A 25,348-nucleotide genomic window follows, 5' to 3' on the forward strand; every position below is an offset into this window, starting at 1 on the left:
CAGAACTCTTACCCTTTCACCTTCCACTATCTGCACCGAAAGGGAAAAAAGAACGGTATCGAACCGGTTAAAATTACTGCATCCCACAACAAAATGCGTCACCAACCGTTGTGAGGGAATCTAACTCACGAAGTTAGATTTACCAGTGGTATCCACCGAGATTGACTGAACTGAGGCCTCCCCAAACAGCGGTACACCGTCCCAGGGAAACACTCCAGTATCTCTCGGGAGTCAGCTCAGCATTACCCCGGCTACAACTCCTGCCGTCGCACGGCAGCTTGCCGCAATGTTATAGAGAAGAATCAACATAGGAAACATCCCCTACTCTCTTTAGGGTAATTCTATCGGATGCCATTCCGAATACAAACTCTCCCCCATGTGCATGTAATACAAACAACTCCAAAGCATATAAATAAAATATCACTTAGCTTCCTGTGTACAATCCTTTGTGACAGGGCCCCGTGTCGACCAGGAGTTGACTTTCACAGTATTCTATCCGCGGCGGGAAAAGAATAAACATTCGGACTCCTTGTGAGGATCTGAGACCAACTCGTCACGGCCGACCTAGAGCTTTATCAACAGAGCGACCAGCACATGAGAAGGAATACTTTTACTTCAGCATTAATTAGAAATCGTAATATGAATATACATAATGTAATACACATATACACCATATCCTATATATATATATATATATATATATATAGCCCACAGTCGGCGGCACTCACGGCTCCCTCAGCGGGGAATAAGACGAGACCAAGTCACGTAGGAAGTCAACGTTTCAATGTTATAAATAAAACATTTTCATCAGGACATTGTCCTGATGAAAATTTTTTATTTATAACATTGAAACGTTGACTTCCTACGTGACTTGGTCTCGTCTTATTCCCCGCTGAGGGAGCCGTGAGTGCCGCCGACTGTGGGCTATGTTTGGAGACATCCTTGTTGGGGATGCCATACGGAGGGCACCGGCCTAATAGACTTGTACTACATAGTATGGAGTGCTGCTGATTACTATAGAGATTATATATATATATATATATATACACACACACACACACACACACACACACACACACACACACATAATCGGATTGTCCGGAACCGTCGGGTCCCTAGTGACATTAATGTGTTCTGAATGTGTATGACCATGTACTGAATACCCCAGTTGTGGATCTAGCAGGAAACCTTATGGTCGACAGAAAACCTAGTATTCGTCGACAGCAGGAAGTAGTAACCAGGCAAAATAACATTCTTGCGACCCCGAGGGGTCCGAGGGAAGTATATATATATATAATTTTAATAACACTCCCCCACACATACTACCATGTCTGTGCTCGAGCTACAGGCCCATGGAACCGTACCATACATATACATATAAATATATATACCGGCATAAGGCAGTTACAGCATGTTAATTTACACCCAGTAATAACAGTTGGTGCTGACAGGGTCACCCACATACTACTGTGTCTCCCATACAGTGTTTACTTTTGAAAAGCATAAAAACTACCGACCTGCTGACACTGCATCTACTGAATCAAGTACCAACAGGCGTCGGCGATGCCGACAGGGATCCCCATAGCTGTTTGTGACAGAGCACTCCCGCATGTCGACACGTGGACTAAAAAGCTATAGTGGGTATATCTGACAGGGAACACACAGACATATATGCACAACACCATGATTACATGCCCATTATCTAAAATAGTGCTATATTTCCCTCTATATAGCACTAAAACACTGTGCCCCCCCTCGTTTGCACTATACACATGCTTTGGCGGGGACATGGAGAAAATGGCACTGAATCCTGTTGTGAGGGCTAAGCCCCGCCCCTTCTCGGTGCGCTTCAGCCCCGCTATTAATCTAGCTTTTTATGCTGGCAGGGGTCCGTATACAGTGCTTATGCACGGTATACATGTTTAGCCAGACTCACTTGAGGTATATATTGCTGCCCAGGGCACCCCGCCTGCGCCCTGCACCCTTGTAGAGCCGTTGGTGTGCGGTAGCAATGGCGCGCAGCGCGACCGCTGCGCGGTACCTCTGAGACTCGGAAGTCTTCTGCCGTCACTGAAGTCTTCTATTCTTCTCATACTCACCCGGCTTCTTTCTTCTGGCTTCTGTGAGGGGGTGACGGCGCAGCTCCGGGAACAAGCAGCTAGACGCACCAAGTGATCGAACCCTCTGGAGCTAATGGTGTCCAGTAGCCTAAGAAGCAGAGCCTTTAACTCACAGAAGTAGGTCTGACTTCTCTCCCCTCAGTCCCACGAAGCAGAGAGCCTGTGGCCAGCAGGTCTCTCTGAAAATAAAAACACAAACATAAAGTCTTTTAGAGAAACTCAGTAGAGCTCCCCTAGTGTGTGTCCAGTCAGTCCTGGGCACAGAATCTAACTGGAGTCTGGAGGAGGGGCATAGAGGGAGGAGCCAGTTCATACCCATTCAAAGTCTTATAGTGTGCCCATGTCTCCTCCGGATCCCGTCTATTCCCCATGGTCCTTACGGAGTCCCCAGCATCCTCTAGGACGTATGAGAAATCTCATTAACAGAGCAATATTAAAAGGGCTATCATTAGATAAAAGCATACACAAGTCCTTCTGTTACACTGGAGAGAGTGGGTTAGTTTCTTGATAAAGACATTTAATTGAATTTCAAACTGATGAGCCAAACACTGGTAATTCCTACTAAAAACTCATCAGTAACCAAATCACAAAATCAGAATAAAAGTAGTACGATTCATACGTACAGTCGTGTTCCCCTGATGACTTCTTCCATCTTTGGTGTCCCAGAGCGAGAGGGATTGTTATTGATAGGGTGCAGCGTACGTGGGGGGTTACGTCGTCTCGCAGAAGGAACATTATGAGACAATGAGGAGGAACTGTGCTCCAGTGATCGGCCTGGCCATGGTTTCCCAGAGAGTAGGGCAGACGTGGGCCTCATGGGTGACTTGTCACCAGAATCTCTTTAGGACAGTTAAAAGAAAATAATAAAATTTTATATCCAGCATGGAAGATACCTAGCATGCAGTGACATTACCATCTGCACCACTCTTCTCAACACAAATGTTTACATGCAATAGTGTACCTAGCATCAGGGAGTGCCTCGGTGCAGTATCTGCTCCCGCCCCCCTCCCCCCCACACCCTTCCATGGGGGTAATTCCAAATTGATCGCAGCAGGAAATTTTTTAGCAGTTGGGCAAAACCATGTGCACTGCAGGTGTGGCAGATATAACATTTGCAGAGAGAGTTAGATTTGGGTGGGTTATTTTATTTCTGTGCAGGGTAAATACTGGCTGCTTTATTTTTACACTGCAAATTAGATTGCAGATTGAACACACCACACCCAAATCTAACTCTCTCTGCACATGTTATATCTGCCTCCCCTGCAGTGCACATGGTTTTGCCCAATTGCTAACAGAATTCCTGCTGCGATCAACTTGGAATTACCCCCCATGTGTTCTACTGAGAGCAGCTATATGGACAGTGGGCCTGACTCAGACCATACTTGCCTACCTGACCCTCTCCATGAGGGAGAAAATGCTCTGTTTCTGGACTTTCCTGGTAATGTATGATTGCCATCACCTGTGGTGAAACACCTTTCTTATCAATTAACTAGCTCACCACAGGTGATGGCAATCATACATTACCAGGAAAGTCCAGGAACAGAGCATTTTCTCCCTCATGGAGAGGGTCAGGTAGGCAAGTATGACTCAGACCTGATCGCAGCAGCAAATTTGTTAGCGAACGGGCAAAACCATGTGCACTGCAGAGGGGGCAGATATAACATTTGCAGAGAGAGTTAGATTTGGGTGGGTTATTTTGTTTCTGTGCAGGGTAAATACTGGCTGCTTAATTTTTACACTGCAATTTCGATTTCAGTTTGAACACACCCCACTCAATTCTAACTCTATCTGCACATGTTATATCTGCCCCCCTGCAGTGCACATGGTTTTGCCCGTTAGCTAACAAATTTGCTGCTGCGATCAGGTCTGAATTAGGCCCAGTGTCCCTAGCATAGCATTGTAATTGTCAGATTCATTTTGCTGCAGGACACAAGATGATACCCCATGAAGCTGCCATCGATGTAGCACAGTGGTTAGCATGGTTATCTTGCAGCACTGGAGTCATGAGTTTGATTCCAACCTGGGATATATGTGTAGATTACATGTTCTCCCAATGGGTTGTGTACATTACATTGATAGTCACTATGTATATACATACACTGGGATCCGGTCTGAAGATCGACAGTGTCTAGGTCGACAATGTTTAGATCGACCACTATAGGTCTACAGTCACTAGGTCGACAGGGTCAGAAGGTCGACATGCTCTAGGTCGACAGGTCAAAAGGTCGACCTCTGGGGCCATCATCCCTGTCCAATACAGCCGGAAAAAACGGTGGATCCTTCCTACTGTAAAGCCCTGCAGATTTACTTTTACGAGTCAGGGGATCACACTTATAGGCTGATTGGACACAGCCAACATTTCAGATCTGTCAATAATGAACTGATGGCAACAAGTATACTTGTGTATAAGGTTACAATAGCTCTCTAGCTAGATATTATTCCATTATACGACTGGTATACTTTCCTCTGATATATGTGCAACAGTGTATTACCATCGAGAAACAACTATCTCAAGTACCCCAGCCTAGTGGATATTTTATCCTATGTGATGGGAGATATAAATATTGAGAATTTTATATTTCCATGTTATTTTATTTCCAAACATCATTAGGTTCCCATTTTATGATTCAAGATATCTATCAAGTGCAACTCTGCTACACCACCATTCTCCTGCTAATGACCCAATTGGTCATTTTGATAATGGCAATCACTAGCAACAGTAACTATTGCTCATCCAATAACATGCCTCACCAGAATGCCTCCCAAATATAAACAATTTTACCCTGATCTATCCCTTTGAAATACAACTATCCCTATATAAAACATTGCAGTATACTTGTAAAGGTAGCTAGGAGCTCCGTCTCTCAGTACACTGGCTTTATGCTCATCACTAAACAATAAACAGGTGTGAGACCTCAAGTGACATCTAATGCAATGGTAGTTATGTTCCTCACTGGAGCCTTACTAGAACTCCGTTACAAAGAAGCAACTGACCAGTTTCACCTTTATGCCTTCTCTTCTCACTTCATCCAGTCTCAAGCATTATTATCTTTCCAAATCTCCCTACATGATTTTTGACTTTCCAACCCTCCCCATACGCTTCTGATCTTTCCAATCCTCCCTACACACTTCCTGGCCATATGTAATAGCCTGCAAGGTTCTGTGAGTCTGCCTGTATTTTTAAAGCGACAATCATTTTCAAGGCAAAACCAGGTCGCTTTTGCCTTGTGAATGATTGCCACTTTAAAAATAAAGGCAGACTCACACAAATTCCCGAAGAGCCTGCACCTTGCAGGCTATTACATATTGTCCCTGATCATTCCAAGCTTTCACACACGCTTCTTGTCTTTCCAACCCTACTAACACACTTTTCTAAACCTTACAACATGTTTCTGGTATTTCCAACCCTCCCAATATGCTTCCTTTACAAACCTCAAAATACATTTGTTATCTTTTCAACCCTCCCCATAGGAAGCAGAATCAACTTCTAGTAACCTGGAACAACTATTTTAAGACCTATAGGGGTATATTTAATAACATTCGGAAGCTGTCGTCTTGTTGGAAAGATGGCAGCCTCCGACAGTTTTAGGTCGGAAGGGGTTCCGACCTATTCATTACGGCCCCGTTTTTTCCGACAAGTCGGGAAACCCAACTTGTCGGAATGCACGCTGATCAGCTACTTCAGCCGCCGATTAGCGTGCATTGTCGGAAGCTGGGTTTTAGCCCCGTTTCCGACAAACTCAATCCGACTTGAAAACAAGTCGGATTGAGGTGAGGAGACGGGGATCAGTGCGGCGGGTTACGGGGATGAGAGGTACCTTGACAGCCATCCCCTGGCCAGGCACCGCTCTTCCTGCAACACCTCCCCCGCAGACATCACCTCCCGCCGGCCGTCGTGGCAGCTCCCCTCCGCCGCATGCTGCTGCCAAGCTCCCCCCGCCGCCACAGACATCACCTCCACCGCCCGCCGTGGCAGCTCCCACCACCGCACGCAGCCTCCCAACTCCCCCCTCCGCTGCTGTCAGCGCACCCGCGGCAGCACAGGACCCCCGGTACGGCCAAATCCGACAGTCGGATTTTGCCGTCCATTGAATATGGGTTGTCGGGTCCATTCCGACAACTGCATGTCGGAATGGACCAGACTCTTATTGAATATACCCCATAATCACTTTTTGAATCTCTTTGTTGAGTCTTAACTATTTCTTATACTGTAAAAGAGCTAAATAGCCTTAAGAATCAGTCAGCAGTATTAACATAAAGCCATAAACAAAATCAGTCTTTCTATTCAAAGGGCCTTCTGCTCCTAAACTTACTAACCATGTCTTTAAAGGGGCTTAAATTCTTAACACAAACTATGGTAAGGCTAAAGAGGTAGCCGTCCTCCTTGAAAATGAGTGTCAAAGAGTATACTGGCTGTCTTATGCTTAAAGGTTAAAATAACTTGAGAACACATATCTACCTAACACAACTGAAATTATCTTTCTTTATTCCTTTCCTGAATGGGTAAATGAAACTAGGTGGTAACCTCCTAGTTACATTTACTAAAGCTGGTAATGTAGCTTTAAGTGACATTAGGACTTGGATTGTTGAACTATGAGTTGGTACTCATGCCATGAAATTTCCCTTTCTTGCATATGCAGAAGCAATAGTGTTCTTGAATATAAAAAGCAATGCAATTAAATAGAAGTTCTATTTTAAAAACAGAGCCATGGTTTGCAAGACCATATATGTAATCTGAGTCTTGGAATAGAAAAGGTTAAAATATTCTGTTGTAGAAGAAAGCCAAACCTAGCAATTCACACTCACAGCACTTTCTCCATCAGATGTAGATTCCTCTGTTGTAAGGGTATTCCATGAATCATCATCAAGTCATTCAGATTCCGCTGCGTCACAATGTTTCCCCCTTGGGAACGATTTGCCTGCGAAACCATTGATGTGAAAAATAAGAAATAAAAAAATGAATACTCTTCCAAGAAACCAAGGAGTTTTCTATTTCAGCAGGTGGAAACAAACTGTAGGGTGAATATTAGAAAATATCAGTGTAGGAAAAAATTAGATAGTATATAAGGAATATGTTGAAGTGATATATACTGTACAGGTTACTTTGAAGTGTGTGTGTACGTCCTTTATGAAAAATATATGGAAGAAAAATTGCACATTGGTCAGTCTATCATATGGGAACAGTCTCCAATTAACGAGACTACATAATTTTTTCACTTATACGTACGTGAATGAGTTTTCCTCTCTTTTTATTCTTGAGGAGGTGGTTGCATTTTAAGCACTAGCAGATTTAAGAACCCAAAGTAAAGACAGTAAGTAGGAAAAGAACAGAAGAGATTAGAGTTAAAAAAAAATTATAGGGGAAGGAAGAAAAATAAGAAGAAACAGTACCAGATTGTTGTCACGAGGGTCTTTTTTGTTGCAAAAAAGATGTAGACCTCTGAGGCCATACTAATAACAATCATTCAACCATTAACCTACAGAAGATCTGTATGTAAGATTATTATATATTAAAAACCAACGGTTTGTCCTATTGGAAAATAAACTAAACTATTAACTGTCCCAGCAGTTTAACAGCATAGATTGTGCCCCTGCATTTAATGGGAATCTTTATGAAACGTTATTAAACAGTCTAAAAAACAGACAGGACAAGTAGGACTTGTCCTTAGCATCTCTGAAGGCTACAATGGTGGCAGTGTAATTGGTTAAAACATTAAAAGCTTAACTACACTCTGGGCCCGATTCTGCGCTGGGAATAAAGTTAGAAAAAGCAGGTAACCGTGCACCTGGACAAACCATGTGCAATGCAAGGTGTGCCAATACATACATTTTTTGCATGCAGGGTAAATACTGGCTGATTTTCCATGTAGCCCCAAATGCTGGACAGCTTAATTTTTACACTAATTTACATATCGGTTAGGATACGCCCCTCTGAAATCTAAATCTCTCTGCACAATTTAAATCTGTGCCACCTACAGTGCAACATGGATAACCCAGGGTGCACAGTTACTTACTCTTTTTTACTTTATTCCCAAACCAGAATCAGGACCATTATATAAATAGGTTTTCTAAATGCATTGACACTGCAAGTCATTTCTATACATTTCTTATAGTTATCACTCTTTATTGTATTTAAACTGTAAATGTTATTAGTCACTGTTTCTATAAGGCATTTAGGGGCAGATGTATTAAGCCTGGAGAAGTGATAAAGCAGTGATAAGTGGAAGGTGATAACGCACCACTAAATCAACTCCTAACTGTCATTTTTCAAACCCGTAAAACCCGATTGGCTGGTGCGTTATCACTTTCCACTTATCACTGCTTTATCTCTTCTACAGGCTTAATACATCTGCCCCATAAGGTTTAAGGGCATTAAGATTCTTTAATAACTGCTTAGGTAAAGTGTAACTCTGAACTGGACACACTATAGTGAGAGAAGTAGTTACTAGTCTCATCTGTTATTGTAAGTAGAACATAAAACTACTAGATTAAGAGCTTGGTTTCTGATTTTCCCAATATTAATTTTATAGCAAGACACGCCAATACAGTGGTCCAAAGTTTAAACAGGTTGGGAATGGAAACAGTTGGGGGCTCTATCCCAAGGGCTACAACCAGAGGACAGCCCTGCAGCGCAATTGCTGACAGTGAGGTCATCATAAGGAGAACCACTGACCCTCAATGAGGGTCAGACCACTTTGGTCAATGGCAAGACCAAAGTGCATTAGAGTCTGAGACATGAATAACCTGTCGGAAGGCCTTCTGTGTGCCTAGAGGTAAAAGAATGGAAGGACTTTTCTTGATGCACAGAATGTGAATAAGGTCAATAGTTCTCAGTTTATTGTCCCGTGCCTGGCTACCTGGGATGAAACCTACAGGGTCATAGTGGTCCAGAAAGGGAAGTACAGAATTAAATCTGTTAGCTAGGATCTTGGCATAGATCTTAACATTGCAACTGAGCAGTAACTGGAAAACTACAGAGTCACCAAGAACTTATAAATAATGAAATATGTAACAAATAATAAACAAGAAATTAGTCCTAAAGGAGTATTAAAATTAAGATGAATGCTCAGAACAATTTAGTTACTTGAAGGGAACCCAAAAGGTCATTATTTACCAGGTTAGGCGAGAGGACAGGAATTTTGGAATGTAGAACAGGAGGTAGACCCAATGGAAGGCGCTGGAGTGGTGCATATGGATTGAGAGACTCCAATCTAGTGGTTTTAATGGCTATATCATGCCGGTTATCATCTGAAAAAGAAAATATATTGTCTATTATACATATATATATATATATATCCTGTTATATGTTTACAGAGGACATATCCCTAATAAATAAAGCCTTTCCCTACACAGAGACATTGTATTATAATGGCTCATTTATTATACTGCAATAGTCAATAAAGCGTATATATGTAATGTAACGGAGCAGATTTCCATGTTACACTTCTAATTATTTGGTCCCAATACCCTGCATCTACCTAATCATGTAATAATAGGCATTAAAGGAACCATGACAAAATACAACCAGTACGCAACACAACTATTATACAATGCATGCATTTACTTCTGTACGTTATTAAATGTGTTTTTGTTTTTAGTTAACTGTTTTTTTAATCCTATATAATAAAAGACTAACACTGCTCCTCACCTCTATGAAGGTAATTAAAGTCTCTTGCGAGCCGGCGGCCACTAGATGGCTTTGACGGAGCAATTAGAGAGTTGCTCCGTCCGTGCGCGCATGCTGTCAGAGCGGACATTACTGTTATGTTGTTCCAGTATTTTGATAGCCTGGTAACTAGTGGGAGTATAAACACTGGGTTTCTCAGGCTATTTCTTTAATATGGAAGGCTATTAATGGCCCTATAAATAAAAGGTAAAAGGTCTGATAGTCTATCAACTGATTACTCTATATTCTGTATCATTTTTACTGTAATCAACCCAAGACAATCTAGCTGAAGCAGACATGTGTCCTACTCATACCAATCTGCTGGCTGCCATGTCACACTTCAGCTAACAGCCTGGAGAGACTAGAAATTAATCCAGTTTACTTCCAAAGAAGTAACATTTTGGGGGGAATTCAAATGTTTGAAAAGTCGGTTGGGTGTCTGGTTTTCCCTATTAGATAGGAAAAAACAGACACCCACCTGACTTTTCAAACATTTGAATTCCCCCCACTGAACTGCAATTCATAGACTGGAAGCATACAGTCCTCGTCTACTACGAGTTGTGGAATGATATAGGGAATTCCTTTAATGTATGGCAATCCTGGCTAGAAAGTGCATTTATGGTCTTCCATCACCTCATCTTTATCTTGAGCAGTGTACTGTATATCACTGTCCGCAAAAAGTAAGTAGTAGAGTTTATAGTTTCACTGGCTGTACTAGCTCTATATAGCATTTTTTCTATATGCGGAGCTGCTATGCATTGTTATATATGAAAAATCAAGAAAAGGTAATGTCCTAATTAAAACGCTAATACCAATTACAAATTAACTATATTTTAGCAGGTTTTATAAAACAATTAAAATCTGGCATTTATTTCACAAGTGTTCTATATTTTTCTTATGTTTACTGTCAAATACAGACTGTATAATGAGAGAGCAAAAGGATCAATGATGCTTCCAGACTACAGTATAGCATTGGTGGGTTAGGTACGAAATCCCGGGAGTCAAGATCTCAACAGTCAGAGGACAGACAGAGGAAACCCGAAAGATACTGGTAAGTATTTGAACCCTACTTCTAAGACTAATCCATTCTTCCCGCAGCCTAACCATAACTGCCCCCTCCCACAGCCTAAGCCTAGCCCCCCCCCCTAGTGCCTAACTCCAGTGCTTACCAATGGGATCTGTCGGGACTCTGTCCATCGGGATTGCGTTGTTGGTCTTCTGACTGTTGGTATCCCGACTGAGGTTTTTGACTTTATCCTGTATAGGCTAACTGTACTGGTTTGTGCATAATGTTTAACATGGATATAGCAAGCATTAACATGGAACTCTGTACATAATGCTGTTATTATGTAAGACACTGTGATGCTTCATGGAAACACATGCATGGTGTTGTCGAAGGTTTTGCAAAGAATTACAATTCTATTAAATAGATAATAGGCAATACTCTAAAGCTATGTACACAAACAACGATATCCGCACGATGCAACATCACTTGCGACGGGACCCCGGCACGCAGGCGCCGCCACAGACGACCCGCGGAAGTGCGTATAGTGTGATATATCGTCTGTACACAGTAGATTATATCGTTCTGAAACTGCAGATATCGGCCAGATTGTATACGCACCCTTAAGGCCAGTACACACTATATATATTGCGGGTCCGTTGGCCAGTGTGTACGGCCGATACGTCTGTGATCTCCGTTGTTCACAGACGTATCGCGTCGGTCCCGCAGCACAGCCGACGGCCAATATATCTACCGATATATTGGCGCGTCGCTGTGTGTGTACAGGCGGTCGGCCAACCACCCGTACACATGCTGCGGCGACCGGCGGTGATTGACAGCTGAACTGGGCGGGCGTGCCAGTTCATGACGTCAGTCCCCGACGGATCAGGCAGTGTGTACGCTCAACACACTGCCCGATCCATCCATAGATATATCTGCCGATCAATTGATCGGCAGATATATCTTCCAGTGTGTACCCACCTTTAGTCTAGCGACAGATGTGCAGATGACGGGAAACACACTCATTATAGGGATGGCCATCAAAGAGACTATCATCGATGGTCCCATTGGTGGTTTACATGAACAGCAATAAATCATTGAATGGTAACTATCGTTGCGCATCTATGCTCTCGGTTATGGAAAGATGGTAGACCAATTAGGGAAGTGGTTGGCTGCTATGCAACTGATGGGGAGCAGGCTGTGGGTTTGGGGAGTGAGGAACTAGCTCATCTCTAAGACCTCTGGCATCTATAGCAAACCAACTATTCTGGATAGAACGTTTAAATGGTGGAGGAGTCCTATAAGATTAAGAACAGGTGCAGTCTTCTGGAAGAAAATATTCAACACACCATATAAGCTCTCTGACATCCTTCTTGGTGTATGTATTCCGTGTGCCTTTTATAAATAAAAGTGTGCGTTTAAATATACTATGAGGATTTGTTTTGTTTTTACCTGTGATAAGATGTAGATGACATCACCTCTGAATATATATTATTACCAGTTATTTATATAGTGCACACATATTCCGCAGCGCTTTACAGAGAAAATTTGGCCATTCACATCAGTTCCTGCCCCAGTGGAGCTTACAATCTATATTCCCTACCACATGTATACACACACACACACACACACACACACACACACACACACACACACACACATTCACGCTAGGGTTAATTTTGTTGAGAGCCAATAAACTTACTGGTATATTTTTGGAGTGTGGGAGGAAACCGGAGTGCTCAGAGGAAACCCATGCAAGCACGGGGAGAATATACAAACTCCACACAGTTAGGGCCATGGTAGGAATCAAACACTTGACCACAGTGCTGTGAGACAGTAATGCTAACCATTACACCATCCGTACTGAATAGGTTTGATAAGGACCCCAAGTAAAAATCACATAAGCAAAACTTTCAAATTACTCTTGTCCGCAGTTTGTCACATTGTGATTACAATTTAAACATATCTTGATTGAACCCACTTTTATGCAGTATCACATTATTCTATGCCACTCTTTTGGGAATGACAAGGATATACTGCATTTCTGACTTCCAATCATACATATTATTCTGTGAAGGGCTAATAAATCAACATGAACAGTTTTTCTTTTTTTGAATATATGGTGCTTATCACTTTAGATATACCTAAAAACGATATACTCAGGCACTTGTCCCTTCCCATTTTTTCGTTTTAAACACATACATCATATAAGTGTGAGTGTGTGTACTTACTGTATATATTACACATTGGGAACTTAATAGGTATAAATTAACTGTAGAATTGCATAATGTGTATCCTGGATACACCTTCAAAATGTAAGCGCACTATATATTTATATATATTTGGTTGGGTGTGTGAAAGTATTTCATATGGCTGGATGAGGCTCCGCTGTCCTCATGAGCTGGCAAAGAATGTGGGACTATGCCAATGCAATAATAAAAAACAAAACAGAATTTGCTATTGGTCATTGATATCAAAGGTTCCATGAAGTTCTGTAATAAATAGCACTTGCACATTACAGTGGGTATAATTTACCCTCTCATTCATCTCTTGGATACAAAATACAAAACCGACGGAAAACTTGATCTATAAATAATATCTACCAGTACTTGATTAACTTACAGGGCCAACTGGGGGGCAGCACTAAAGCTGCTAGCACAGTAATAATGATGTCTCCGAAAGAGACTTTCTTATTTTACTTAAGACTGGCGGCTATGGATTCTATAAGCTGTGGTCGCCATTCTCGTACTTGTCAGACTGTGACATGTCTTATGTCTCAGTCAGACAGCAACTGATAAGTGCAGAGCAGCCAGCAGTAGCAGTACTTCATGCCCACCCCTTTCCCTCTGTATGCTGGCTGCTCCCTCCCCCTGGAACCAACCACCAATGTACTGTTGTTTTTCTGTCCATTCTCCCTCCCCTCCTGAGGCTCCACTCATTTCTGCTCCTCTGCTCATGTGCATATCTGGTTCCTTCCCAGCCATCTCCATGAGGTGAAACGGGGAATATGAAGAGACCACAACCTCCTGTAATCACAGGTATCTGTGGAGGGATGGATGCTTTTTAGTGTTATATGGGGGTGTATTAATGCAGCGCTGCTCCCGGGTGTCACCCTTCCAGGGGGTGACACCAAAATGCTGACTCCGCAGCGAGAGGAGCAGAGTGCTGCAGTGTGACATTAACCTGCAGCACTCGGCTCCCGTCACCGATAAGGAGCAAGTAGTGCTGGAATAGTCTCCGATAGGGCAGCCAACACACTCCTGGAGAGAGGAAACAGAGGCCTTTCCCCTCAAAGACACACTCTCTTTAGAGATGTCAGTGGTGCTCCATGAGGCTATGCCCATTATGTGAAGCCGCGCCTCCTATTAAGCCGCACCAGCCGTCACGTCCTAGCTTCAGTCCCTTGACAATGAATTTGTCTATGCAGTAATAGATGCCTTGGTGTACCATTGGAACAAATGCTTAGACAAATATGGGGACTATGTGGAAAAATAATCTGTACCGATATCATACTATTGACTATATGTATATAGGTTTGAGCTGAATAAAGTTATGCAATGAGAGGTCTTGTTACCTTATTAACAGCACCACCCTCTCATATAAATAATAGGATTTTATTTACCTACCGGTAAATCCTTTTCTCGTAGTCCATAAGGGATATTAGGGAGACTTAGTATGATGAGGGTATAGACGGGGTCCAAAGGAGCCGGTGCACTTTAAATGACTTCACTGGGTGTGCTGGCTCCTCCCCTCTATGCCCCCTCCCACAGGCAGTTATAGGTAAAACAGTGCCCGAAGGAGAAAGGACATATATGAGTCTCCCCAATATCCCTTATGGACTACGAGAAATGGATTTACTGGTAGGTAATTAAAATCCTATTTTCTCTAGCATCCATAAGGGATATTGGGGAGACTTAGTACGATGGGGACGTCCCAAAGCTTCCAGAACGGGCGGGAATGTGCAGAGACTGCTGCAGCACCGCCTGCCCAAACTGGATATCCTCTTTGGCCAGGGTAACAAACTTGTAGAACTTCACAAAGGTGTTCTTCCCCGACCAGGTAGCAGCTCGACATAGCTGCAAAGCCGAGACTCATCGGGCAGCCGCCCAGGAAGATCCCACAGATTTTGTACAGTGGGCTTTCAGAGACTTAGGAACAGGTAAGGCTGCCAATACATAGGTCTGTTGGATAGTAAGCCTAAGCCAACGAGCAATGGACTGCTTCAAAGCAGGACAACCCTTTTTCTGCGCATCGTAGAGCATGAACAAGGAATCCGTCTTTCTGATCCGAGCCGTTCGCTTGACATAGATCTTCAAGGCACGCACAGCATCCAATGCCTCCGGAGGAGCAGAAGTGTCAGAACTGGACGGAACCACAATAGGTTGATTCAGGTGAAACGCAGAGACAACCTTCGGCAGGAACAGCTGCCTAGTCCTGAACTCCGCTCTTTCCTCGTAAAAGACCAAGTATTGACTTTTACACGATAAGGCCCCCAATTCTGAGACACGTCTAGCAGAAGCCAGGGCCAGTAACATCACTGTCTTCCACGTGAGGTACTTATCTTCTACCGTCATCAGAGCGTGCGTTCCTTGATGATAGTGTTTTGATGTCACAGGTTTCCTGGCCTGAACCATGGTAGCAATAACCTTTTTGGAAAGGCCCTTGTGAGCTAGGATGTTCCACTTAACCTCCATGCCGTCAAACAAAGTCGCCTTAAGTCCGGGTAGACGAATGGGCCTTGTTGAAGAAGATCGCTTCTTAGTGGTAGAGGCCAAGGGTCTTTGACGGACATGGCCAGAAGATCCGTGTACCATGCCCTCCGAAGCCAGTCTGGGGCAATCAGCATTGCCTGGACTCCTTGATTTCTGATTCGCTTGAGCAGCCTTGGTAGCAACGGAATCGGAGGAAACAGGTAGACCAACTGGTAAGGCCAAAGCGACGTCAGTGCGTCCACTGCCCTCGCCTGAGGGACCCTGGTTCCCTGGTTTGAAAGCAATACCAGTGAAGCTTCTTGTTGAGATGAAAAGCCATCATGTCCATCTGCGGGCAGCCCCACCGGTGGATGATCCGCTGGAACACCTGATGGTGGAGTCCCCACTCTCACGGGTGGAGGTCGTGACGACTGAGGAAGTCCGCTTCCCAGTTGTCTACACCCAGAATGAAGATTGTCGACATTGCTCTTGCATTTCTTTCTGTCCAGAAGAGTATCTTTGACACCTCTCGCATGCAGGTTCTGCTTTTTGTCCCTCCTTGCCTATTGATGTACGCCACTGCAGTGGCATTGTCTGACTGAACCTGGATCGCGTGTTTCGTGAGCAGAGGAGAGGCCTGAAGCAGAGCATTGTAGATCGCCCGAAGTTCCAGAATGTTGATCGGAAGGAGGGCTTCGTGGGCTGACCACCTGCCCTGGAACTGTGCCCCCTAGGTGACAGCATCCCATCCTCGCACACTCACACCTGTCATGAGTAGGGTCCAATCCTGAAGCCCGAAACTCCGGCCTTCCAGGAGATTAGAGGACTGCAGCCACCACAGGAGGGAAAACCTGGCCTGAGGTGACAGCCGAATCATCCGGTGCATCTGTAGATTTGATCCGGACCACTTACTCAGGAGATCCAATTGAAATGTTCTGGCATGGAACCTCCCATATTGGATCGCATTGTAGGAGGCGACCATCTTCCCCAACAATATGATGCAAAGATGGATGGATACACGAGCAGGTCGGAGCACCATGCAGACCATCTCCTGAAGTGTTCTCGCCTTGTCCTCCGGGAGGAACACCTTCTGGGCCACCGTATCCAGTAACATCCCCAAGAACAGGAGCCGCTGAGTCGGCTCTAGGTGGGACTTCTGTAGATTGAGAATCCACCCATGGCGTGACAGAAGTTGGATAGTGTGGTCGATACGGAGCAATAACAGCTCCCTGGATCTTACTTTTATCAGAAGATCGTCCAGGTAAGGGACAACATTGACCCCCTGGATCCGGAGTTGGAACATCATCTCCGCCATCACCTTGGTGAATACCTTCGGAGCTGTGGACAGTGCAAAGGGTAGTGCCTGCAACTAGTAGATATCGTCCAGTGGGGCAAACCTCAGATAAGCCTGATGAGGTGGCCAAATTGAAATATGAGGGGTAGGCGTCCTTGATATCCAGGGAAACCAGGAATTCCTGTTCTTCCAGACCCGCAATCTCTGCCCTCAGGGATTCCATTTTGAACTTGAAAACCTTTAGGTAAGGATTCAAGGACCTTAGATTCAAAATGGGCCGTACCGAGCCGTCCGGCTTTAGTACCACAAACAGGTTGGAGTAATAACCCCTGCCTCGTCGTGGGATCGGTACTGGAACAATGAAGTGGGACTGGACCAACTTTCGGATGGCCTGTTGCAACGTAACTTGTGTATCCTCCAAAGCTAGTAAGCTGGATTTGAAAAATTGTTGGGGAGGAGCACCGTCGAACTCCAGCTTGCAGCCCTGAGAAATGAGGTCCCTTACCTAGGTATCCTGGCAGGAGCTTTCCCAGATGCCGCTGAAGTGATGGAGTCGAGCTTCCACCTCAAGATCCCCTCGGGGTGGGTGGGCACAGTCATGCTGAGGACTTAGTGGAAGCAGACCTGTGCGCTGTTCCTGAGAACTGGTGGTTGCAGGTCTTTTTTGACTTACCTCTGGCGCCTCTATTTGCATTGGAGGCACCTCTGGCCCTCGAACGAAATTTGTTAGACCGAAAGGACTGAACAGACGGCCCGGGTAGGAACGCCTAGCTGGCGGGGCCCCAGAGGGGAGAAAAGTGGATTTCCCAGCAGTGACTTTGGAAATCCTCGTATCCAACTCAACCCCAAAGAGCCATTACCCCGAAAAGGGGAGGGATTGCATACTGCACTTTGATTCTGCGTCCGCTACCCACTGACGCAACCACAAAGCCCAAATATGCCATGGCGTGTAGTGTCCTGAATGTGCTTGAGGAGTCACCACCATAGTGAACAGAAGCATAGCCCCGGAGAGGCCCTCCTGAATCTGAGTAGCCCACGTATGAATGGCATGGGTCATCCAGCAACCTATGACCGGCCTCTGCGATATACCAGCTGCCATTTAAATATATTTGAGTGTAGACTCTATCTTTCTGTCCCCAGGATCCTTCATGGTAAAGGAGCCCGGGGCAGGCACTACCGCCTTTTTGGACAGTCGAGAGACTGCTACGTCACCCCCCCGGGGGTTCTTCCCAGCATTTCCTACCTTCAGGAGCAAATTGCAAAGAGTGCAAAACCTTTTTTGACACTTGGAGGTTTATTTACTAAGATGGGAGTTCTATTTAAGATGGGATGTTGTCCATAGCAACCAATCAGATTCTATTTCTCATTTATCTAGCACCTTCTAGAAGATAATACCTGGAATCTGATTGGTTGCTATGGGCAACATCCCATCTTAAATACAACTCCCATTTTAGTAAATTTACCCCTTGGATTTTTGTGTGTGTATTTTTCCAGGCCAACTTAAATAGGTCATTTAACTCTGCAGAATCAGGGAAAGTGACAATAGGCTTATTTTGTGTAAAGAAAAATGACTGCTGTGACGCAGCGTCCTCTAGAGGGAGCTGTAACACGTCCCGTATAGCCATCCTCCTGTATATCCTCCTCAAAATCAGAGAGTAGGGCAGGTAAACCACGCTTTTGTGGACCTGCATGAAAGATGGAGGGCTGTATAACATCTGCCCTAGCAGCTAAGTCTGCAACAGCCTAGTAACTGAGTTTTCTGAACATTAGCAGACAGTTGTGATGACATATCAGACATCATAGTTTTAAAAGCCCCCAGCCAAGAGGGATCTGGACCTTCTCCCCCAGCCCCTTCACGGAGTTGTAAAGATTGGCTGCATTGTTGACGTGAAACAGAATCAGTAGATAAGGGAGAGAATCTAGTGTGGCATACACTGCAGAGCTTGTGTTTACAGTAATCACGACATACACATACACACAGACAGTAATACTGATCAAGCCTGCCCTTACTGTATGTGAGAGGAGACACAGAGAGAGAGAGACACCAGCACACCCCTAGCTGTACAGCCCCAGTGAGGCTGTCAGCTAATTATATTACAGTGAAACACTAGTAAATTCTGTCCTGTAGAGGATCCAGTTTGTGTACAATAGCGGCTCTCCCCCTCTGCTAAACCCTGTACCAGTTTTCCAGCGTGTCTTTGGGAGTCAGGAAGAGCTGTGTGTGCTGATAGCTGCTGCAGTAAGCAGACTAAGGCGGCAAAATGCCTCTGGTCCCGCTCTGAAGTAGCTTCGCCCACCCCAATGGCGCCGGAGCTACAGCATTTTTTATACTGGCAATGTCTCTAATCCAGCTTAAAAAATAGGATTTTAATACCTACCGGTAAATCCTTTTCTCTTAGTCCGTAGAGGATGCTGGGGACTCCGTAAGGACCATGGGGTATAGACGGGATCCGCAGGAGACATGGGCACACTATAAGACTTTGAATGGGTGTCAACTGGCTCCTCCATCTATGATCCTCCTCCAGACTCCAGTTAGAGAACTGTGCCCAGGGAGACGGACATTTCGAGGAAAGAATTTATTGTTTAAACACGGTGAGTGTCGTACCAGCTCACACCTCGAACACGCCGCTGAACGTGGCATTCAATAGAACACCAGCCAACAGCATGAAAAAAAACACAGCCATATGCTGCGATAATATGTAACACAACCTGTGTGTCAATACAACCAATAAGAAGATACCACATGCCATGGCATGAACAACGTCAGCAACAGCCTGACTGAAAGGAAACACCACAAAAGTGTATCCATAATCAATAACTGCAGATACAGTACGCACTGGGACGGGCACCCAGCATCCTCTACGGACTAAGAGAAAAGGATTTACCGGTAGGTATTAAATTCCTATTTTCTCATACGTCCTAGAGGATGCTGGGGACTCCGTAAGACCACGGGGTGTATACCAAAGCTCCAGACCGGGCGGGAGAGTGTGGACGACTCTGCAGCACCGATTGAGCAAACATGAGGTCCCCATCAGCCAGGGTATCAAACTTGTAGAGCTTAGCAAAAGTGTTTGAACCCGACCAAGTAGTCGCTCGGCAAAGTTGAACCGCAGAGAGTCCTTGGGCATCCACCCAAGAAGAGCCCATCTTCCTAGTAGAATGTGTCTCCACCGACTTCGGTAACGGCAATCCGTCCGTAGAAACGAAGAAACCGAATCGTATCACAGATCCAGCGTGTAACAGACTGCATAGAAGCAGGTGCCCCAATTTAGCTGGGAGCATACAGGATAAACAGAGCCTCTGTTTCTCCAATCTGAACCGATCTGGCGACCTAAAAAAAATTCAAAGCCCTGACTACCTCAAGAGTCTTTGAAACAGCCAATGCTTAAGTAACCACAGGCATCAAAATAGGGAGGTTTTCTGTGAAACACAGAAACCACTTATGGCAGAACTATTTTCGGAGTTCTCAATTCCGCTCTATCCACATAGAAGATCAACTAGGGGCTCTTGTGAGACAAAGCCGCTACTTCCGACACCCGCCATGCGGACGCCAAGGCCAATAACCTGACCACCATCCAAGAGAGAAATTTCAACACAACCTTTCATAAAGGTTTCAACCCTTATGACAATAAGAAAACTGCAACACCACGTTAAGGACCCACGCTGCCAGTGGAGGCCCAACAGAGGGTGGATGTGCAGCACTCCTTTCACAAAAGTCTGGACTTCCGGAAAGGTGGGCGATTCTTTTTTTTTTTTTGAAAGAAATTTTATAAGGCCGAAAGGTGTACTGAAATGGAGCCTAACTTTAGGCCTGTATCCACACCTGCTCGCAAAGAATGGAGAAAACAGAGCCAGCTGAAATTTTTCCGTAGGAGCCTTCCAGGATTCACACCAAGACACCTACTCCCTCCAAATATGGATATAAAGCTTCACTGTTACTCCTTTCCTAGCTTGAAGCCAAGTGGAAATGACATCACCAGAAATACCCTTTCGGCTAGAATATGGCGCACAAACGCCCAGTCATCAACCGCAGCCGCGGTAAGTCTTGATACACGGCCGGTCCCTGCCGCAACAGGTCCTCTCGTATGAGAAAGAAAGCCACGGATCTTCTATGAGTAAGTCTTGAAGATCTAGATACCAAGTTATCCTTGACTAGACCGGAACAATGAGTATCGCCTAAACCCTTGTACTTCCTATGTGTATCACCTTCGGAAAGAGTGAAAATGGAGGGGACACATAGACCGACTGCAAACACCCAAGGTGTCACGAGGGCGGCCACAGCTGTAGCTTGAGTGTTTCTAGACCTGGACCACTATCCTTGAGGTCTCTCGTTGAAGCGAGACGCCATCCTGTCCCATTGAGGCACTCATCAAAAATTTGTCACTTCTGTGAAAACTTCTCGATGACGACAACATTTCTCCCTGATGGAGATCGGAGCTGCAGAGGAAATCTATTTCTCCGTCGGTTACATCCGGACCGAAGACTGCTAAAATAGCGTTTTCCTGCCCTTCCGCTCAGCGGAAACTTATGCGACTTCTGCTATTGCGGCCTCACTCCTTGTTCCGCCCTAGTGGCTTACTCACGCGACTGCCGTTAAGTCGTCCTACAAAACTAAAATGGGCAGATGTCGAAGAAAATATTCATTGAAAATAGCTCTTAATTCAAGAATGCTTATTGCCGACAAGCTTCCCAGCTTGACCTCTTTCCCCCTGGAAATTCTTCTCTCGGAAAGACTGCTCCCTAGCCTTGGGAGACCTGCATGTTCGGACACCAGAATCTAAACCTGGTTCGCGAACCTTCGACCCTCTAAGAGGTTAGAATGCAGACACCACAGGAGCGATATTTCCCGGTTCTTAGGATTATTTTCCGGTGCATGTGCAGGTGATACCCAGAACACGTCCAACTGGTCCCGTGAAAACCTTGACATTTGACCTGCTCACCGAAAAGGCCTCGTAGGCCGCAACCACCTTCTTCAGCAATGGAACCTATTGATGGTTTGTCACTGCAAATCTTATCTGATTCTGGATCCTCAGATCTCTTTCCACAGGAAAAAACAAACTCTGAACAGTTCAGTATCTAACCTTATACCCACACAGACATCTGCGTCGTTGGGAGCAACAGCGATTCCTTGTGTTCAACAACTGTTAGAGAGAACCATGATTTGTACCACTTGTTTCTTAACCTCGACGTAGTCAGGAGAGCGTCTCAGTACAGAACAATAATGGCTCTTACTATCGCAGGAAACCCATCATCCTGCCATCACTCCGGTGAAATGGCCAAGACAATCCTGGATAGCAAAACCAGGCAAGGTTAATGCAGATGAACCTCACTTAAAATAAGAATTTACTTACCGATAATTCTATTTCTCATAGTCCGTAGTGGATGCTGGGACTCCGTAAGGACCATGGGGAATAGCGGCTCCGCAGGAGACTGGGCACAAAAGTAAAAGCTTGAACTAGCTGGTGTGCACTGGCTCCTCCCCCTATGACCCTCCTCCAAGCCTCAGTTAGGATACTGTGCCCGGACGAGCGTACATAATAAGGAAGGATATTGAATCCCGGGTAAGACTCATACCAGCCACACCAATCACACCGTACAACCTGTGATCTGAACCCAGTTAACAGTATGATAAACGAAGGAGCCTCTGAAAAGATGGCTCACAACAATAATAACCCGAATTTTGTAACAATAACTATATACAAGTATTGCAGACAATCCGCACTTGGGATGGGCGCCCAGCATCCACTACGGACTATGAGAAATAGAATTATCGGTAAGTAAATTCTTATTTTCTCTAACGTCCTAAGTGGATGCTGGGACTCCGTAAGGACCATGGGGATTATACCAAAGCTCCCAAACGGGCGGGAGAGTGCGGATGACTCTGCAGCACCGAATGAGAGAACTCCAGGTCCTCCTCAGCCAGGGTATCAAATTTGTAGAATTTAGCAAACGTGTTTGCCCCTGACCAAGTAGCTGCTCGGCAAAGTTGTAAAGCCGAGACCCCTCGGGCAGCCGCCCAAGATGAGCCCACCTTCCTTGTGGAATGGGCTTTTACAGATTTTGGCTGTGGCAGGCCTGCCACAGAATGTGCAAGCTGAATTGTACTACAAATCCAACGAGCAATCGTCTGCTTAGAAGCAGGAGCACCCAGCTTGTTGGGTGCATACAGGATAAACAGCGAGTCAGATTTCCTGACTCCAGCCGTCCTGGAAATATATATTTTCAGGGCCCTGACTACGTCCAGTAACTTGGAGTCCTCCAAGTCCCTAGTAGCCGCAGGCACCACAATAGGCTGGTTCACGTGAAACGCTGAAACCACCTTTGGGAGAAATTGAGGACGAGTCCTCAATTCTGCCCTATCCGTGTGAAAAATCAGGTAAGGGCTTTTATAAGATAAAGCCGCCAATTCTGAGACACGCCTGGCTGAAGCCAGGGCTAACAGCATTACCACCTTCCATGTGAGATATTTTAATTCCACAGTGGTGAGTGGTTCAAACCAATGTGATTTTAGGAACCCCAAAACCACATTGAGATCCCAAGGTGCCACCGGGGGCACAAAAGGAGGCTGTATATGCAGTACCCCTTTGACAAACGTCTGGACTTCAGGCACTGAAGCCAGTTCTTTTTGGAAGAAAATCGACAGGGCCGAAATTTGAACCTTAATGGACCCTAATTTTAGGCCCATAGACAGTCCTGTTTGCAGGAAATGTAGGAAGCGACCCAGTTGAAATTCCTCTGTAGGGGCCTCTTTGGCCTCACACCACGCAACATATTTTCGCCAAATGCGGTGATAATGTTTTGCGGTTACATCCTTCCTGGCCTTTATCAGGGTAGGGATGACTTCTTCTGGAATGCCTTTTTCCTTCAGGATCCGGCGTTCAACCGCCATGCAGTCAAACGCAGCCGCGGTAAGTCTTGGAACAGACAAGGTCCCTGCTGGAGCAGGTCCTTTCTTAGAGGTAGAGGCCACGGGTCCTCCGTGAGCATCTCTTGAAGTTCCGGGTACCAAGTCCTTCTTGGCCAATCCGGAACCACGAGTATAGTTCTTACTCCTCTCCTTTTTATGATTCTCAGTACTTTTGGTATGAGAGGCAGAGGAGGGAACACATACACTGACTGGTACACCCATGGTGTTACCAGAGCGTCCACCGCTATTGCCTGAGGGTCCCTTGACCTGGCGCAATATCTGTCTAGTTTTTTGTTGAGACGGGACGCCATCATGTCCACCTTTGGTTTTTCCCAACGGTTTACCATCTCTTGGAAGACTTCTGGATGAAGTCCCCACTCCCCCGGGTGAAGGTCGTGTCTGCTGAGGAAGTCCGCTTCCCAGTTGTCCACTCCCGGAATGAACACTGCTGACAGTGCTATCACATGATTCTCCGCCCAGCGAAGAATCCTTGCAGCTTCTGCCATCGCCCTCCTGCTTCTCGTGCCGCCCTGTCTGTTTACGTGGGCGACTGACGTGATGTTGTCCGATTGGATCAATACCGCCTGACCCTGAAGCAGGGGTTTTGCTTGACTTAGGGCATTGTAAATGGCCCTTAGTTCCAGAATGTTTATATGAAGAGATGTTTCCATGCTTGACCACAAGCCCTGGAAATTTTGTCCCTGTGTGACTGCTCCCCAGCCTCTCAGGCTGGCATCTGTGGTCACCAGGATCCAATCCTGAATGCCGAATCTGCGGCCCTCTAGTAGATGAGCACTCTGCAGCCACCACAGAAGAGACACCCTTGTCCTTGGCGACAGGGTTATCCGCTGATGCATCTGAAGATGCGATCCGGACCATTTGTCCAGAAGATCCCACTGAAACGTTCTTGCATGGAATCTTCCGAATGGAATCGCTTCGTAAGAAGCCACCATTTTTCCCAGGACCCTCGTGCACTGATGCACTGACACCTGGCCTGGTTTTAGGAGATTCCTGACTAGCTCGGATAACTCCCTGGCCTTCTCCTCTGGGAGAAACACCTTTTTCTGGACTGTGTCCAGAATCATTCCTAGGAACAGGAGACGTGTCGTTGGAATCAGCTGCGATTTTGGAATATTTAGAATCCACCCGTGCTGACGTAACACTAACTGAGATAGTGCTACTCCGACTTCTAACTGTTCCCTGGACCTTGCCCTTATCAGGAGATCGTCCAAGTAAGGGATAATTGAAACGCCTTTTCTTCGAAGAAGAATCATCATTTCGGCCATTATCTTGGTAAAGACCCGAGGTGCCGTGGACAACCCAAACGGCAGCGTCTGAAACTGATAATGACAGTTTTGTACTACAAACCTGAGGTACCCTTGGTGAGAAGGGTAGATTGGGACGTGGAGATAAGCATCTTTGATGTCAAGAGACACCATATAGTCCCCTTCTTCCAGGTTTGCTATCACTGCTCTGAGTGACTCCATCTTGAATTTGAACCTCTTTATGTAAGTGTTCAAGGATTTTAGATTTAAAATTGGTCTCACCGAGCCGTCCGGCTTCGGTACCACAAACAGCGTGGAATAATACCCCTTTCCCTGTTGTAGGAGAGGTAGCTTGATTATCACCTGCTGGGAATACAGCTTGTGAATGGCTTCCAAAACTGC

The 25,348-nt window shown here is 45.3% G+C and overlaps 1 protein-coding gene across 5 annotated transcripts in view; it reads right to left on the bottom strand.

Annotated features, from left to right (window-relative positions):
- Positions 1 to 25,348, bottom strand: part of FAM149B1 (family with sequence similarity 149 member B1) — a 145,526-nt gene that overhangs the window by 24,483 nt on the left and 95,695 nt on the right. For 4 of the 5 annotated variants that reach the window (XR_010243970.1, XR_010243969.1, XM_063961474.1 and 1 more), the window contains exons 9-12: positions 9,235 to 9,368; positions 7,348 to 7,401; positions 6,927 to 7,039; positions 2,744 to 2,959 (exon numbers count right to left, since the gene is read on the bottom strand). Coding sequence is in view for 3 of the 5 variants with exons in the window: in XM_063961474.1 (XP_063817544.1) it covers positions 2,744 to 2,959; positions 6,927 to 7,039; positions 7,348 to 7,401; positions 9,235 to 9,368 (517 nt within the window). In the remaining 2 variants the exon portion in view is untranslated. The remainder of the gene's footprint in view (positions 1 to 2,743; positions 2,960 to 6,926; positions 7,040 to 7,347; positions 7,402 to 9,234; positions 9,369 to 25,348) is intronic. The other variant, XM_063961475.1, reaches the window with a different exon arrangement.

The sequence above is a fragment of the Pseudophryne corroboree genome, chromosome 3, assembly GCF_028390025.1.
Source record: "Pseudophryne corroboree isolate aPseCor3 chromosome 3, aPseCor3.hap2, whole genome shotgun sequence".
NCBI classification, from domain to species: Eukaryota; Metazoa; Chordata; class Amphibia; order Anura; family Myobatrachidae; genus Pseudophryne; species Pseudophryne corroboree.